Consider the following 16,026-nt stretch of genomic DNA (forward strand, 5'->3'; position numbering starts at 1 on the left):
ACAGATACACACATATCACCTGTGTGTGTCACCTGTTTATACTTCGTTCATACATTTCAATTACCTCACAGTACAACTAAAACTTTCACTTTGATGTGATAATTTTCTCTTCAAATAATAAATTAAAAAATAAACTAATTTAAATAAATAATGTAATTTCTTGTCAAAGCTCAAAAGCAATTGTAACTGGCTATGTTTTGCCATTGGGTTGGCACCCCAGAACATAACTGTAATTAATGTTAGAGAAATGTTATATATTCTGATATAATGTTAAATTATGTCCTGCACATAATTTTAAAAATGTTGTGTATGTAGGCTAAACAGTACTCCCTGACGTAAAGAATGTTTGGAACAGATAAAATCATAGTCAGAGCTTGATCCAGTTTTCATGATAGGATTCAATAACACTGTGGACAGTGCTGCAGTGAACTTAAAAAAACAGACATAAGATTACTATAATTAAACCTTCATTTAAAGAGAATCTGTCAGGACGACAGATCACTAACCTCAGATGAAATGCCTTTGGTGAATAACCCATCAGTTTGTTGTTGTTATATAATTTTGGTAATATTAAGTTACTGCAGTTATGTCAGTGCTTAATTAAATGTGTTTAAAACCCAATTCAGTGGCACACAGTGACTTATCTCTTGACTTTCAGGCTCTTTTGGGCTTTAGCCTCTTTTAGCTCTCTGATGCAGTTAACAACCTGAAACACAGCCCGAGAACAGTTGGTGAAAATGAAGCCTTCATTAGCTAAAGAGACTTTTTTGTTATTTTTACTTCAGAGTTAGTGGTGATGTCACTGTTATGCTGAACCTATTGTTGTCATGTAATTTTTTCCTCACAGCAGATTAAAACAGTGTCCAGTCAAAGAGCTTGTGACAAGTCATATTTTTGCCATTTTATGATACACTTTATGTTTGTGGTGAATACAATGATGATTGCATAAAATTAATGACATCTTTAAATTCAGTTTCATCATGCAGAAACAGAAATGTTTATTCGTGTTCTTGTGTACTGTGCCAATGTAATACTCCCAGCTGTCCTATCTGTCAGTGAGAGACTATAAATAACCTCAGAGCTAAACTGGAAAAGTCCCTCCAGCTTAGGGGGGCAGGCTTACAGAAAATATCTGTCTTGATAATAGGCCTCAACTCAACTACAAGTTTCATGCAAACTCTGTAATCACTGCTTCTCTTAGGAGGGTTTGCAAAGGTCTGATGGATCTGCTACAGAAGTCAGATTTAGTCAGGAACATAATGTATAGTATATAACATATATGATATTATGTACATTGTATTAAACAAAAGAAACTGTGAATTTCATCCAGGGATAGGCAGCATCCTGAAGTGAAATCCACATTACCTATCATGGATTTATTTCTTATTCAGCAGCCTCTTGTTATTTTTAGACTATTCTGCAGAGTCATTGCAAATGTGACTTGGAAAGCAAAGTATATGACCCAGAACCAGTCCAGCTACAGCAAGCTCACCAGAATAAAATCTGCCTGCACATGCCTGCAAGAGGAAGAGAGATGTCTCAAACCTAACATCCAGCTCATCATGTTGGTAATTTATTCCATCATAAGAAAGATATTCCTCATAGTATTTGTTGTTATGATGCACAGACAGAGAGGCAGAGGGTGAAATAAAAACCCTAACTCTAACCCAGGCAGGCAGAGCAGGTCCTGAGCTAAGGGCATCAGTAAAACTGGGGGAACCAGGATTACAAACAAGTCAAACCCTGAAGAAACAAAAGTTGCTAAGGGTGGGTGTGGCAGGAATGAGCTCTTAAAGGCTGGCAGATTGCAGCTGGTGAATGCACTCCCCCCTCCTTTATCCATTTTATATATTTCTGAAGTGTGATAAATAGAAGTGCCTTGCAGTGTCATGTAGAATGGATTTGGCGGCAAGGTGGTTTCCAGACTTGCACCAAAGCCTATTCAATTTTTAGTTGATTCATTTATTTATCACGATTCGGTGCAAGTACCCGCCTCCCCTTCCGTGACTCCGTGCTTTTATTTCGAAAGTTCCAGTTGTGTCGTTTCCCGGTTGTGTGAGTTGCAGCTCGCCCCTCCTCAGCCAGTGTGTGTCGGCCGGGCCCAGCAGACAGAGCGGCGGGTCGAGCTTCTCCATCCACGTCCAGGTTAATGTCGCCTTACCGTGTTTTTGGGAGAGTTACCCGACAAGTCCGACCATGACTTCGGTGTGGAAGCGGCTCCAGCGGGTGGGAAAGAAGGCGTCCAAGTTCCAGTTTGCTGCTTCCTTTCAAGAACTGACGATAGAGTGCACCAAGAAATGGTAAGAGCCTGTGCACTCCCCTAACACCGGGACAGGTGTGTTTGTGTGGTGGGAACTCTGTGGGGCACTCTGGGACTTCCAGCCATATTGGATACAAACAGAGAATTGATGCTGGACTTCACACACAACATTTTTCTGGTGAACAAGTTGTGTATGCCACAAAAACCAAACAAGACAAAATGGCAGACATTCAGAGATGCGCTGTCACCAGCAACGGGGCTCCAGTCAGGGTTTTACACTGAGGGCATACTGCTCATATGACCCCGACACACACACACACACACACACACACACACACACACACTGACACTGACACTGACACACACACACACACACACACACACACACACACACACACACACACACAACACTGACACAGACACACACACACACACACACACACACACTGACACTGACACAGACACACACACACACTGACACTGACACTGACACAGACACACACACACACACACACACACACACACACACTGACATTGACACTGACACACACGCACACAAACACACACACACTGACACTGACACAGACACTGAGACACACACACACACACACACACACTGACACTGACACTGACACAGACACACACACAGACACTGACACACACAGAGACACAGACACACACACACACACTGACACAGACACAGACACTGACACACACACACACACACACACACACACACACACACTGACACTGACACAGACACTGACACACACACACAGACACTGACACACAGAGACACAGACACAGACACACTGACACGCACACTGACACTGACAGTAGTGGAAATATAGCAGTTTATTCTACCATAATTTTGCCAAATACACAACTAAACACAAAAGGCAAATACAGAATCTGAAAACACGATTGAGGTAAGGCCCATAAATTATATGATCAATCAGTATCAGACAAATATAGAGACAACTTTCAGTACTTAAATGGTTTTCATACTATGATCATATTTCATCTTTTGCCCTAATCTGAAGTAGTCTTTCACTGAAACAACATTATTTGCACTTTCATTTTCAGCATCCCTATGTTTAAGACGTGATAGAGGTTAATGGCCTAGCAAACTGCTTTGACTTCGTTATGTGAAGAATCTCAGTTCCTTCGAGTGTCATTACTCAGTATGAAGTCAGCATGTGTTTCCACTCGTCCAGCCCTGTCTTGTTTAGAAGCCTAGCTTTCTGTTGCTCTGTTTATGCAATATCCAAGAGGTATCATGCACACAGACCTGTATCAGCATGTCTGCCGCTATTGAACATTCCCACTGTTCCTTAGAAGTTTTCAAGATACTTTTATTCTTGTTTGCTTCCAATGTCCATCATAAATAATAATCATATATGTAATAAATATATATATATTGTGGGGGGGGGGCTGGAGCCAAATGAAATATTAACAATGGATAGTTGAAATTATGACTCACAAAGTTAAAATAAATTTTTCTTATGTCATTATCTATGCTCCTTATATAGACAGTTGCACAAGGGGTGGAGGTCTCCTGGAGGATTTATCTGTAGAGCTGACATACAGAGACAAACAACCATTAAGACACTTTCATGCCTTTGGTGAAATTATTAAATGTCATTAATCCATCACAATAATGCCTGCTTAAGCGAATGGAGACCCCATTACTGTCACATACTACATATTCGTTTTACTTTTTTTTTTTCTCTCATCTGCCTCTTAATATTTTTGTGTTTGACACTTGTTATGCCCAGCTCATTCAGGAGCATAACACAGGATGGAGGACCGCACAGTGACCAGTTAAATTAATCATAAATGTATTAATGATAAAGTAAAAAGAAACCCTTTGTCTATAAGGCAGTTATCTGCAGTGAGATGAGATGTGTTGGATACACAATGAGTAAGTGTCTATGTGTCACCAAGAAACCAAACCATCCAACCAGAGGGAGAGTGAGACATCTTGGTTTTGGCAAGGCTTATCTAGACGAGGAGCAGGTGAGCTCAACAAGGTGGGAGGAGCTGGCAAACACAACCTGGAAGGGAGGAGCAAAAACAAGAACAAACAAAATGGCAGAGGAACAGCACACATTATTAGGCCCATGAAAGTGTATATGCTTCCAAAAGTCAAATTGTTTTTAGAATGCTATTGTTCTACTTTAAACTCAAGAGCCTGTGTTTTTTTTTTTGTGTGTGTATGACATTTACTGCACTCAACAAACTCATGAATGAATTTGGATGAGATTTGGATCGGTCACACCCTTTGTCTGCAACATTGTTGCTTTACTTCTGTGTGTTTACACAGCATTTCTTATCTTCCATCTTTTATGGTGAAATCTAGCCTCAAATATATACAGCCAATCAGTGTCCTAGCTTTCAGCTGCTTGTATAGCCAGAATTTGGAGGTGATTTTCATGAAAACTGTTCAAATGAGTGAGCAGAGTTCAGATGAGATATAGACACTTCTGGCATTTCAATACAGACCCACATATCTCCACAGTTCCTCAGTGATGTTGCTACTTGCGTAACCTGATTAACCTCAACTGTTGAACAGTTACTCTACAACTCATTATGCGTGAAATATATGTCTTAACCTCTTAAAAAATCTAGTAGAAAGAAGAAACACGCTTGCTTTTACACTCACACACACTGAGTCTTACATTTCTCTTGATTGTCTTTGAGATGTTCTTTCAGGCGTTCACTTTTGATAAATGTTTTGGCTTAATATTATCAATGCATGAGCAGCACAAACCTTTGACCTCTGACAAAAATTACGTTTTTCTAGTCTCTGCAAGATCCGAACTCTGACCTCCACTTAAGCTTAGAGTTATCCTGCTGGTCATCAGGAGCCAGGAAATTGATTTTTTTAATTTTTTTTTTTTTATTCATAGTGTTTACATGAAAGGAGAAGTTAAAGCCCAATTTACTTTCCAATCCTTTACACATTCTGACTTTGCGAAACTGTGGGAGGGAGTATCTGAAACTGACAGTTCTGATGAAGAACACTGAATGCTTCACTGTTTATTGGTGTACAATAACCAGGAGCAGTGACTTATTGGAGTCCCTGAATCCTAAAAAGATGGGTTTGTCAGGAGTTTAGACTTAAGACTTCACTGGCTATGTATGTTTGATATCACAAACAGGCTATTACAAGAATTTGTGAAATGTAGATGAGCTATATGGGCAGTCTTTGCTGAACTGTAAAAGAAAACGTGCAAAAACACCTACATTTAAATTACAGAGGAGGATCAGGATTGAGTCCATCTGAAAAGCTACTTCATTCAAACAGCTCTTTCTCCAGACTGAAGAAAACAAACATTTATACATAGTTGTTTACATGCACCAAATCCGATGTGAATGTGTTATGTTTGTCGACTCTGTCCTGATCTACAGACCAGAGTTGCTAGATACACCATAGTACTTTTGTAGGTCAGCCTGTTGCGACAACACTGAAACATGTGTGTAATAAATAGTACAGCAGGTGGAGGATTGCTATTAAGCCTCTGCGAAGTTTAGCGTAGCAGGCATCTATTTCTGTTCACATCTCCAGCTCTCCCTCTCTCTTGTCCAGGTTGTGACTACTTGGCAAATTTTATCATACTGACAAATTTTGGGGCTTAACCAGCATATTTAAAAATTTAATTTAGAGATTAGATTTTTTATTCACAGTCAAATACAATATGCATTTTTTTTTTCTTCTTGAACAAAAGAATGAGCTCTTTCTAACGAGCCCTGATTTGTTTGCATGTGACCATGACTCTGGTCTGTAGAGGTGGGAAGGAAGTTAGTTCAGATTTGGAATAGTTTGACTCTTTGTCCAGAGCATTCCTGGTATTCCTCTGTGTGTTTGTCCATCCATTCTCAGCTGCCATATTTGCATTGATTTCTAGACTCACATTGGAGCTCCTTTTGGCTCCGCTGGGTGATGTCACACCCAATCAGAATTTATCCTTCAGATGCCTAGCTGTCAGCTGATTGCAGATCAAAAGTCTTTCATATCAGTCCTCTAATTTTCTGATCTGAGAGTGAGAAGTGGGTCTGAGTTTATTATAGTACAGCTTATTACAGTCAGATATTTAGAGCATTAGATGCTTTGGAGCTGATTTTTCACTATTACTACTCTAAAGAATGAGCAGAACTCCTGATCAGATAAAGATGGAACATTTAACCTAAGTAATTTTTGCTGCACAAAATTACACAAAAAGTATATTTTAATAAAATCCAAAAATCTACTTAATCTTTTTTGGAAATGAATGAATACCTAATGGTATGAGTTTGGATTGAGTTTGCTCAGATGACAGTGTAGTTATGAGTTTTTGTGGAATGACTATTCCACCTCCAGGAACAGTTTCCAGTGACCATGACAGGAGAATCAAGACTTTTATTAGTCAACAACTTGTAGATAATGATTTGACTCTGAAGTTATTGAACTCGAGACCAGGAAGTGCTACACTATTCATAAATGATAAACTTAGCGCAAAAAGTAAGGACATTTTTGTTTGGTAGATTAATACTGTGTTGTAACGTTGCTTCTTGGCAATAAATCTTATAGTGTTGGAAAGCCTGCTTATTTCCCTTCGAAATGGTGCCACATTTGTAAGGAACATACTGTACATTTGTGGGATGAGCAGCAGAGTTGAGTATGTGGATGACTCCATGAAAAATTTGCCAAATCTTCTATGATAATGCCAGCTTATCCTGCTGTTGCCATTGATTCTTGTTTTAAACATCAAGCTTTGAAGTGGGCATCCCAAGAACACGACACACCTCACCCTCACAGGACTAAGGCTGTCTTCTACAGATTGGCAGTCAAGGTTTGGAAGAAGATATGACCGACAGCTCTCTGCCCAGACAATCTAGAACAGATTGCACGCAGCCAATTCCGGTCTCAGAGGGCTGCCAGAAGGCCTGCCATGACTACCCTTCACCATGTTGGCAACATGTGCACTGGATCCTGATCATGTGGAGGAATGTTATGACACTATGTTGATTGCTGCGCCAATAGAGTAACATCTTTTGGTGGAGTCAGTGTGATTGTGTGGGGCAGAAACTCCCTCACTGGAAAAGTGAGGCTTGTCTTCATAGGAGGCAATCTCAATGCCTAAGATTCTGCAACCAGAGGCGATTCCATATCTCCACTGTCAGGGGCTGAACTCTTAACTCAGCGCTCGCCCCCCACAGAGCAGGTTTTATCAAAAACTAGCTCCAGAATTCTGGAGTGGACAGGATGGAATGGCCTGCCAGCAGTGCTGACCTCAACCCCACTGAACACTGGGACACTCACACTGGGATCAGCTTGAGTGTGCTGGTTGAGTCAACACAACCACAGTGGCTGACTTGCGTCAAATGCTGGTTGAAGAATGGGATGCCACACCCAAAGCAGTGTGACCAGGCTGGTGACCGGCATGAGGAGGAGGTGCCAGGCTGTTATGGTCTGGTATGGTTCTTCCACATGCTACTGAGGCTCCAGTTTGTTAAATGAAGGAATTGTTAAATTGCCAATATGTGTTGTTTCTTCAAACTTCAATCATCCAGTCCACCAAACACCAAACAAAAGTAAGTAAGAAAGAAAAGAATAAGCTGTTTGGCATTATCAAAGAAGATTTGGCAAAATTTCCATTGGCGCATCCACTTATCCAGCTTTGCCACTCATGCCACAAATGCATTTACCTTACAAATGTGGCACCATTTCAAAGGGAAATAAACACACTCAGTGGTGTAAGATTTATTGCCAAAGAGCATTGTTACAACAAAGTAATAATCTACCAAACACAGATTTCCTTACTTTTTGAGCTAAGTTTATGTATGTTTTGCCTTAATTCAGATACACACACACACACAATCACAAAGAGAGGCACACACAGAGCAGAGATGTTTGTGCTCAGCAGTCATTATTTCTTTCACTGTCACAAGTTTTTCATTTTCTACTCTCAGTGCTTTGACAGTGCACAGATGAACTTGTGTGTACAGCTTGCTCTGTCATTTGTTTTTGACTGATCATCTTGTCTTGTGTTTTTCCTTGCCACTGTCGCCAGGTGCTTGCTCATCGGGGGATCTGTTGGGTCTCTTTAAATAAATTTATAAAGAGTTTGGTCTAGACCTGCTCTACATGTAAAGCGCCTTGATGTAACTTTGTTATGATTTGGCGCTATACAAATAAATCTGATTTGATTTGATTTTTCAGACACTGACATTAGCGGGAGATGAAAATATTGCTTATTGTAGCCATTAAACAATAGTAAAGGGACATATGTAATTATTCAAAACACAGTAACTCCTTGAAGTGCTTTTGAAGAAGGATTCACTTGCTCACTTGTGTGTCTGGGGAAGTGGTGTATACTTTTAGCTATAGCGTGGCTCAGTCCACACCTTTGGTCCAGACTGAATTATCTCAGTAAGTAAGATTGGACTATATTTATCCCATGTATGGGAAATTTGGTCTTTACAGCAGCAACCACAGGTAAAGAAGTGCCAGAACAGAAGAAGGAATAGAAGTACAAGAAATGTGAAGTGGCAGTGGTGATGATAAAGTGATGTAACATAATAAAGTGACATAAAATATAAAAAAGAGGTTCAAACTATGAGGTTGAGACACTATGTCCAACAGTGCAATACAGTACAGTGTATGTGATGAGGGAGTGAAGATAAAGCATAAAGCCTGCCAGTAGTGCAAAAAAATTTTATAGCCCAGAGTGCATATTTTATAGCTGTGACAGAGAGGTGTTGTACAATCTGATAGCTACTGGAATGAGCGACCTGCTGTAGCGCTCCTTCTTGCACAGCGGATGCAGCAGCTGCTGAAGGAGCTGCTTTGTTAGCCCACAGTGGCATGAAGGGGGTGGGATGAGTTGTCCAGTTGACCAGCTTGCTGAGCCTCTTCCTGTCCCTGAAGATCCATAAACTGTGTGTGGAGCAGGTGCAGACTTTTAAACATTTGTGGACAGAGATTGATTTCTGCCTGTCCTTTGGACAACATGCAGATGCTGTCTACAAAAAGGCCCAACAGCGTCTGCACCTGCTCAGGAAGCTCAGCTCTTTTAACATCATTAAGAACATTTTAAGTCTGGTTTACAAATAACTCTCTGAATCCATCCTCACCTATAATATCCCAACCTGGTTCAATTTCCTCACAATCAAACACAAAACAAAACTGTTATGTGGAAAACCACTCTCATCGCTGAGGATCCCTCCCATCCCCTCCACTATTCCTTCATAATGCTCCCATCAGGCAGATGTTTCCGAACCCCACTGGCCAGGAAAAATTGATACAAAAAAATCCTTCATCCCCTCTGCAATAGCCGCTCCCAATATTAAAAAATAGACTGCACCGTTTTGTTTTGTTTTTTTTTTTTAGGGTTTTTAGTAATTTTTATGTGTTTATACTTGTTTTTATCTGCTGTAATGTGTGTGTTTTGATTGTGTTGGAATGTTTTTAATGTTCAGGTGCCTTTAATTTTGTCCTAAGCCGTGACAAAAGAGGAATTTCTGGTTTTTACTTGGAACAGACAATAAAGTTATCTATCTATCTCTCTCTCTGAACTTCCACTGCTCCAGCAGACCACTGCATAAAAAATGGCAGAGGCCACCACTTGTTGAGTTGTAGAAAAGTCCTTAGCAGAGGCCTGGACAATTCAAAGGACCTCAGTCTTCTCAGTAGGTTGAGACGACTCTGTCCCTTTTTGTACAGTGCATCGGTGTTGATTGACCAGTCCAGTTTATTGTTTAGGTGAACACTCAGGTATTTATATTCCTCCATGATCTCTGTCAGATGTTCATTGGCACAATATTGAGTGGCTTCCGGCTGAAGTCGATCACCACCTCCTTTGTCCTACTAGCATTAATGTGCAGGTGGTTCCGTAGCACATCTATTTTTTTCCTGAAGTGCTACTGCAATAAATGATCAGATTTATTATCTTGAGATGTGGTTCAGACCTCCATGTTTTGAAAGATGAACTGAAAATAATTATAGTGTTTTATAGAGCTACATCACAACAAAATTTAGGCCAGTATTCTGACTCATGTTCAAATACCTGTGTATTCTAAAGACAGATCTATCAGCTGGACTGTCTGTCCTATTCAGTAAATAAATATTAATATTTATTAAATTATTTATTATGCTATTATTCTAAGAAAGCCATAGTTGTTTTGTGCATGGTGCTATTATGGATTATGCAATCAACTTAAAAACAACAAAAAAAAACCCAAAACTTTATTGTGGCATCACAAAGAAGTCATGACCAAGTGACAACCTGCTATGACATCACCTATTGTCTTTGAAACCAGAAAAAATGGGTTTTCAAGAGCCGGTGGCGCTCGCCCCCTGCCCCCCAAGACCCTAATGGGATAATCGGTGTAGATATTTGCATTTTTATATACAATCTATGGTCATCACATCACATGTCAGTGTCTGACTACAGGCTTTGAACCTTTTCTTATAGAGGGATTATTTTTATACTATCATAGAATTCATATAGAACCCAGGCTGACTTCATAAAAAAGAATTGGGCATTACCTTTATTTGATGTGGACTTTGAAATAAGAGCTGAAGATCATTAAAATCAGGTAGGATGCTTTCTCTTTGACAGTTTTTCAGTGTTCATCTTTGTCTCTGAGGCAAACAGTTTGTCTCAATCTCTTTTCCCGTTGGAAACTGAAGTAGTGCAGATTTTGAGTACTCCTCGACTGAGTAATCCTGTCCCCAGTGGCCTGTGGGACAGTCTATGATGGCTAATTCACTCTGTTTGAGACTTCATACACTACATGAACTGAATGAATGAAATTAATATTTTGAGTCTTGAACTGTGAAATGTATACATGGGTCACAGCACAATGAAAATTTAGCATTCATAACAAGTGTACTGCAATCTTCTAACACTATTTTTTAACAAATGTTCAAAATAACTGTTCCGACATGTCAACACCTCAACATTGCCACTCACTAACGATTCTTTATGATGTGTAACACACAGGAAGACACTACCAGCATCAGTAGAGGATGTTGAAATGCTCTTCGTGTTCTGCTGTGATTTTAGGCAACCAGACAAACTGAGAGTCGTGTGGATCAGGAGGAGCAGACGCCACAGCACAAAGGTAAGAAAGGAAGCTCAAATTCATTTTGAAACATTTAAGAAGGCATCAGAGTCATACCAAATTATGATGATTGTAAAGAATAAATTCTGTATTTAAAAAACGCTCTAACGCCCTAACCCTCTGTCAGCTTCACAGTTGGCAGCCAGGGATTAAGAACCCCTACAGAGGCCTGGTGTTTTGGCAAGTTCCAGAGAGTTTAGACATCACTGTCACACTCTTCAAGGTAACTGTGTTAAATCTCCACTCAGTTGATTAGAAAGTATCTCTGTTATTATGTGGATCATGCTCAGACATCCGCTCATTGTTTTTTTTCTAACAGGAACCTACTGCAGAGGAGTTTGAAGACAAAGACTGGACCTTTGTCATTGAAAATGTGAATTTGCTTTGTCTGTTTATGCAAAACCATGCTTTCATATAATTTAATTAATCAACATTTAATTGTAAGACTGTTAGATGGAAGCTTTTAGTCTGTTTTCAGTCTTGAAGTGACTACCAATTTTGTTTGTTTGTAGGAAACAAAAGGCCATAGGAAGATTCTGGCATCAGCGGATATCAACATGAAGAAGTATGCTAGTGCCACACCGGCTCAGTATGATGTAACGCTGAAGCTGAAACCACTGTCTGCTAAAGTGGTTGATGCCACACTGAAACTCAACTTGTCCTGTATCTTTCTCAAAGAGGGGAAGGCAACGTAAGTCAGGAGCGAAGCACTTTTTAAGACCAGTGCTGATCTTTCTGGACACATATCCTCTTGTACATTTGGTGTTATAAGAGGATCCTTTTTCTATGTTTTCTGCAGAGATGAGGACATGCAGAGTTTGGCCAGTCTAATGAGTATGAAACAGAGTGATATTGGTAATCTGGAGGATTTTAATGACAGTGATGACGAAGTTGGGGAGGAGAGACGGGCCAACTTTGCATCAGGATATGCTGCTCATATTACAGGTAAGACCAGAGAAACACAAGAATTCCTGGGGTGATTTTGAGACGACTTAGAATGTCCTCTGGAATTGATCCTTTAATCAATGACTATCAAGTTCAAAGTGATGAGGAGAACAACAACATAAAGCTATTAGATCAGACTTTTCTCAGCTACTTCTTTATAATAACTCAATAACCTGGTCTCTGTGGCCATAGTTTTTATTTGATAATAAGTAACAACTTCAAGGTTTGTCATTATAATTTAGGTAATGTAAGAGGTAAGCTTGTTGACATTTTAAACCCCCCCCCCCAATCCACCGACATCTCACACCACGAACCCCACCTCCCATCCAGGGAGGGTGCAGGGGTGGGGGGCCAGCACAGTGGCACACGTGGACCAAAGAGACTGCAGGAGGAGGAATCTTCCCAAGCACTGGGAGGAGCCCTCAACTCCCCACAGACTGTGTGTGTGTGTCCGTGTGTGTGTGACCGTGTGTGTGACCGTGTGACCCTGGATGTGGTGTGATGCGTTAAGATTGGGGGAAAGGAGAGGAGGGTGGGGGGTCCTTAGGTCCTTTGACCTTAAGGACTGCAGCCTGCCCTGATGAAGTGCCCCCTGAACCCGCCCTGGTCTGTCCCCCAAGATGTGGTGCATTAAAATCTTGTGTAGGGTGTATGTGGTGTACCGGACTGTGGCTGTGAGAAGTAAAATATTGGAAAGTTTGTGTCATGGGTGAAGCGTGATGTAAGCGCAATTCAGATCAGATTTATTTGTATCGTGCCAAATCATAACAAAGTAAATCATAGTACTTTACTTTACTATACTACTTTACTAAATCGTTGTAAAGTTCAAGGCACTTTACATATAGAGCAGGTCTAGACCAAACTCTTTATAAAATTATTTAAAGAGACCCAACAGATCCCCCGATGAGCAAGCACTTGGCAACAGTGGCAGAAGAGGCAGATGCCTCGGGCAGAACCAGGCTCCGGGGTGGGGGGGGTGCTGTAGTATGGAATTCATGAGGATGAACAGCAGGCATTGCAGGAACATGGGATTGCAATGCGTCACTGCCTGCAGCTGGGAGGATGCAGACTTTAGGAGAACATGGTTAGTAAATGCAGTACACATGCTTAGAACTGGGAGAAACAGGTAATTTTAAGAAGCATGGTTATTGTCAGGGCATTTGGGGGAGGCTGCTCATTCCTCCCCTATAGGCCTGTAATAGCATAGCTAAAGAGTAGATGGACTTTGACTTTTTAACTATAAGTTCTCTCATACAGAAAATTTTTAAGCTTGGTCTTTAAAATTGCTAACCCACAGGCAGGGCAGAGGCCCCAGGTAATCTGGAAATACCCCAACCAGAACCCACCCTTCAGTGCAGCACAGCAACAGGGGCATGACAGGAGAAGCCAGCCACCCCCAGACACCCCCAGACCCTGGGACAGCGAGCAGGCCCCAGAGCCACAGGGAACCCCAGACAGGGCGCCAGAGCAGAACCCCACGTGGGGGCGAGAGAGGTCGGCCAGGTAGACCCCTCAGAGCCAAAGATCAACCCAGGGTTGTGGAGGAGAGGAACACCCCTAATGCATGCTCTAGGTGTTGCTGTCCAGGGAGCTGACGTTATGATCCTGGATGTGGAGGGTAAAAATATTGCCATAGAGAAGAGTTATCACCTTATCAGAGAGAGTAATATTGTAGAGCACAGAAGGTAGATGTATGGGCAAAGATGGCATATGCTAGCAGGCAACGTCCAGATGCAAATTAGTTTTTCTGATAAGTGGAATAAGATATAATTTTGCCTCTGATTATGGCCTTCCCAGATCAGAAGTAAAAAATAAATTTGGAGAGTCATTTGTTTCCTAAAGGTTTTTCCATTCCTTCTTTCTTATCACGTCAAATTCTGGATCCTTTAGTAGAGAGGCGTTAAAGCGCCAAGTGGGTGATGGTTTCAGGATGGATTCTATTTGAAGGTGGAGGGAACCAGTGCATGATCACTGATTATAGTGTTAAAAGTTGTATAGTAATTATAGTGTATACTGTTTTTGATTATTAATTAATTTATTTTTTTTGTGTGATAGAGTTGTTTGAGAGGAAAAAGTCAATTCTTGAAAAAGAGTGGTGCACTGGGGAGAAGAAGGCGTATTCCCTCTTGGTTGGATTTTTGAGTCTCCAGCCATCGCCAAGTCCAAAGTCATCTATATATTCTTTAAGGACTGTGGCTGATTGTGATATTTTTTTTATTTTTTTTGTGTGTGAGTGTGTGTCAAGTTATGGGAACGATCTATAGAAGGATTCAGGACTATGTTAAAGTCCCCTCCTATGATCGTAGTTGGGATGACTGATGTGTCAGATAATTGCAAAAAAACTGTGTGGAAGAAGGCTGGATCATCGTTTGGAACATCGTTAAAGTAAATAGTAGTCTCTTATGGACCAAAATTGAGATTCCTCTTTGTCTACTATTGTAACAGTATGAAAAGATTTGGTTAAAATTCAGATTCTGCTTTTAACTTGGAGATATAATCCATAGTTTTGTTTTGTTTAGTTTTTTTGCCCATGAGTGAATACCAGTATATTGTATAGTATACATATAGTATACATGAATTCATTCTGATGACAGCCTTGAAATGTGGGTGCAATTTTTGGCCCCTAATATCCCTATTCTGTCATTGCTATTTTTTTTTCCTCTATAAGTCTTGCTTCCCCTTTCTTTCAATTTCTCTGTCTGCTGTTATTATTTTCTTTCTAAAACAGCTTCTGCTGCAAGAGTTCAGGATCTGGCTTGGAGACCTGCAGTTGAATCGGGCCCCACAGGTATCTTTGTGTACCCTGATTCACTCATCCTCCTTCCTCATTGGTTCCATCTGGCCATCTTTACAATTTACTGTGTTGACACATGCAACTAAAGATAATAATATAATATACATCAATGATGCTCAAAGTAACCAAATTTATTTTTAGGCGCATGAAAATGGAGAATAGAAAGTGTCTGTGGTTTGGTTTAACACTCATCGCTGTCCACTCTTTATTTTCACATCTCCATTCATCTCATTTCTTATCTTCTACCCAGTAACCTCAGAGATGGACTGGAAAACGTCCTCTGGCATTTCTTCCACCATCTCAACCCCATTTTGCCAACCTCTACCCAAACCCCCAGACCACTCTGTTCCATCGTCTTTATTGCGAATCCACACACGACAACCATGCACTAGCCAGCCGGCTCGGCCTTCTGCTTATGCCTACTCAATACCAGCCTTTACACGTGCTCATCCTCCTGCACTTCCCAAAATTTTTCAGCCGAGTGCTGGATCAGGTATCAGAGAACAGATGTTCCTCACCCTATGTGCTATGATTGAGCATCTTTTTGCTTCTGTTGCAGGTTCAAATGTTTATCTTGTATTAGTTTAAGTATATAATTTTGCATTAATCTGATTATTAAGAACACATTTTGATATTAAAAACAAGCTATTAATACTTGGGGCTGGATACTGGATGGGGCAAATGCATTTTTTGTGGGACCTTTCAACTGGAGTAGAGCTTTATTTGGAAAACCCTTAGTAGAAGTATTAATGAATAGTATACTAAAATAATTTATAAACTACTAAATTTCACAGATACAATATTGGCATACAACCGGTTATTTTGATTGTTGAAAATGGAAAAGGAAAATTACTGTTGTTTTGTTATGGAACCGTGCAGAGGAAATTACGTTACACACTGGATAGATGCAGCTTTT

The 16,026-nt window shown here is 40.5% G+C and overlaps 1 protein-coding gene across 13 annotated transcripts in view; it reads left to right on the forward strand.

The window, feature by feature from the left end:
• The first annotated feature begins 1,905 nt into the window (after window positions 1–1,905).
• The window catches only part of ehbp1l1a (EH domain binding protein 1-like 1a), a 41,667-nt gene continuing 27,546 nt past the window's right edge, over window positions 1,906–16,026 (forward strand). For 3 of the 13 annotated variants that reach the window (XM_029526718.1, XM_029526719.1, XM_029526717.1), the window contains exons 1-8: window positions 1,917–2,300; window positions 11,314–11,371; window positions 11,499–11,594; window positions 11,691–11,744; window positions 11,884–12,062; window positions 12,171–12,316; window positions 15,045–15,104; window positions 15,361–15,603. In XM_029526718.1, coding sequence (XP_029382578.1) covers window positions 2,197–2,300; window positions 11,314–11,371; window positions 11,499–11,594; window positions 11,691–11,744; window positions 11,884–12,062; window positions 12,171–12,316; window positions 15,045–15,104; window positions 15,361–15,603 — 940 coding nt within the window. In that variant the 5' untranslated portion in view covers window positions 1,917–2,196. Of the gene's footprint in view, window positions 2,301–11,313; window positions 11,372–11,498; window positions 11,595–11,690; window positions 11,745–11,883; window positions 12,063–12,170; window positions 12,317–15,044; window positions 15,105–15,360; window positions 15,604–16,026 lie in introns of all 13 variants that reach the window. The other 10 variants (XR_003842152.1, XM_029526721.1, XM_029526725.1 and 7 more) reach the window with 10 other exon arrangements.

The sequence above is a fragment of the Echeneis naucrates genome, chromosome 18 (genome assembly GCF_900963305.1).
Source record: "Echeneis naucrates chromosome 18, fEcheNa1.1, whole genome shotgun sequence".
Classification (NCBI taxonomy): Eukaryota; Metazoa; Chordata; class Actinopteri; order Carangiformes; family Echeneidae; genus Echeneis; species Echeneis naucrates.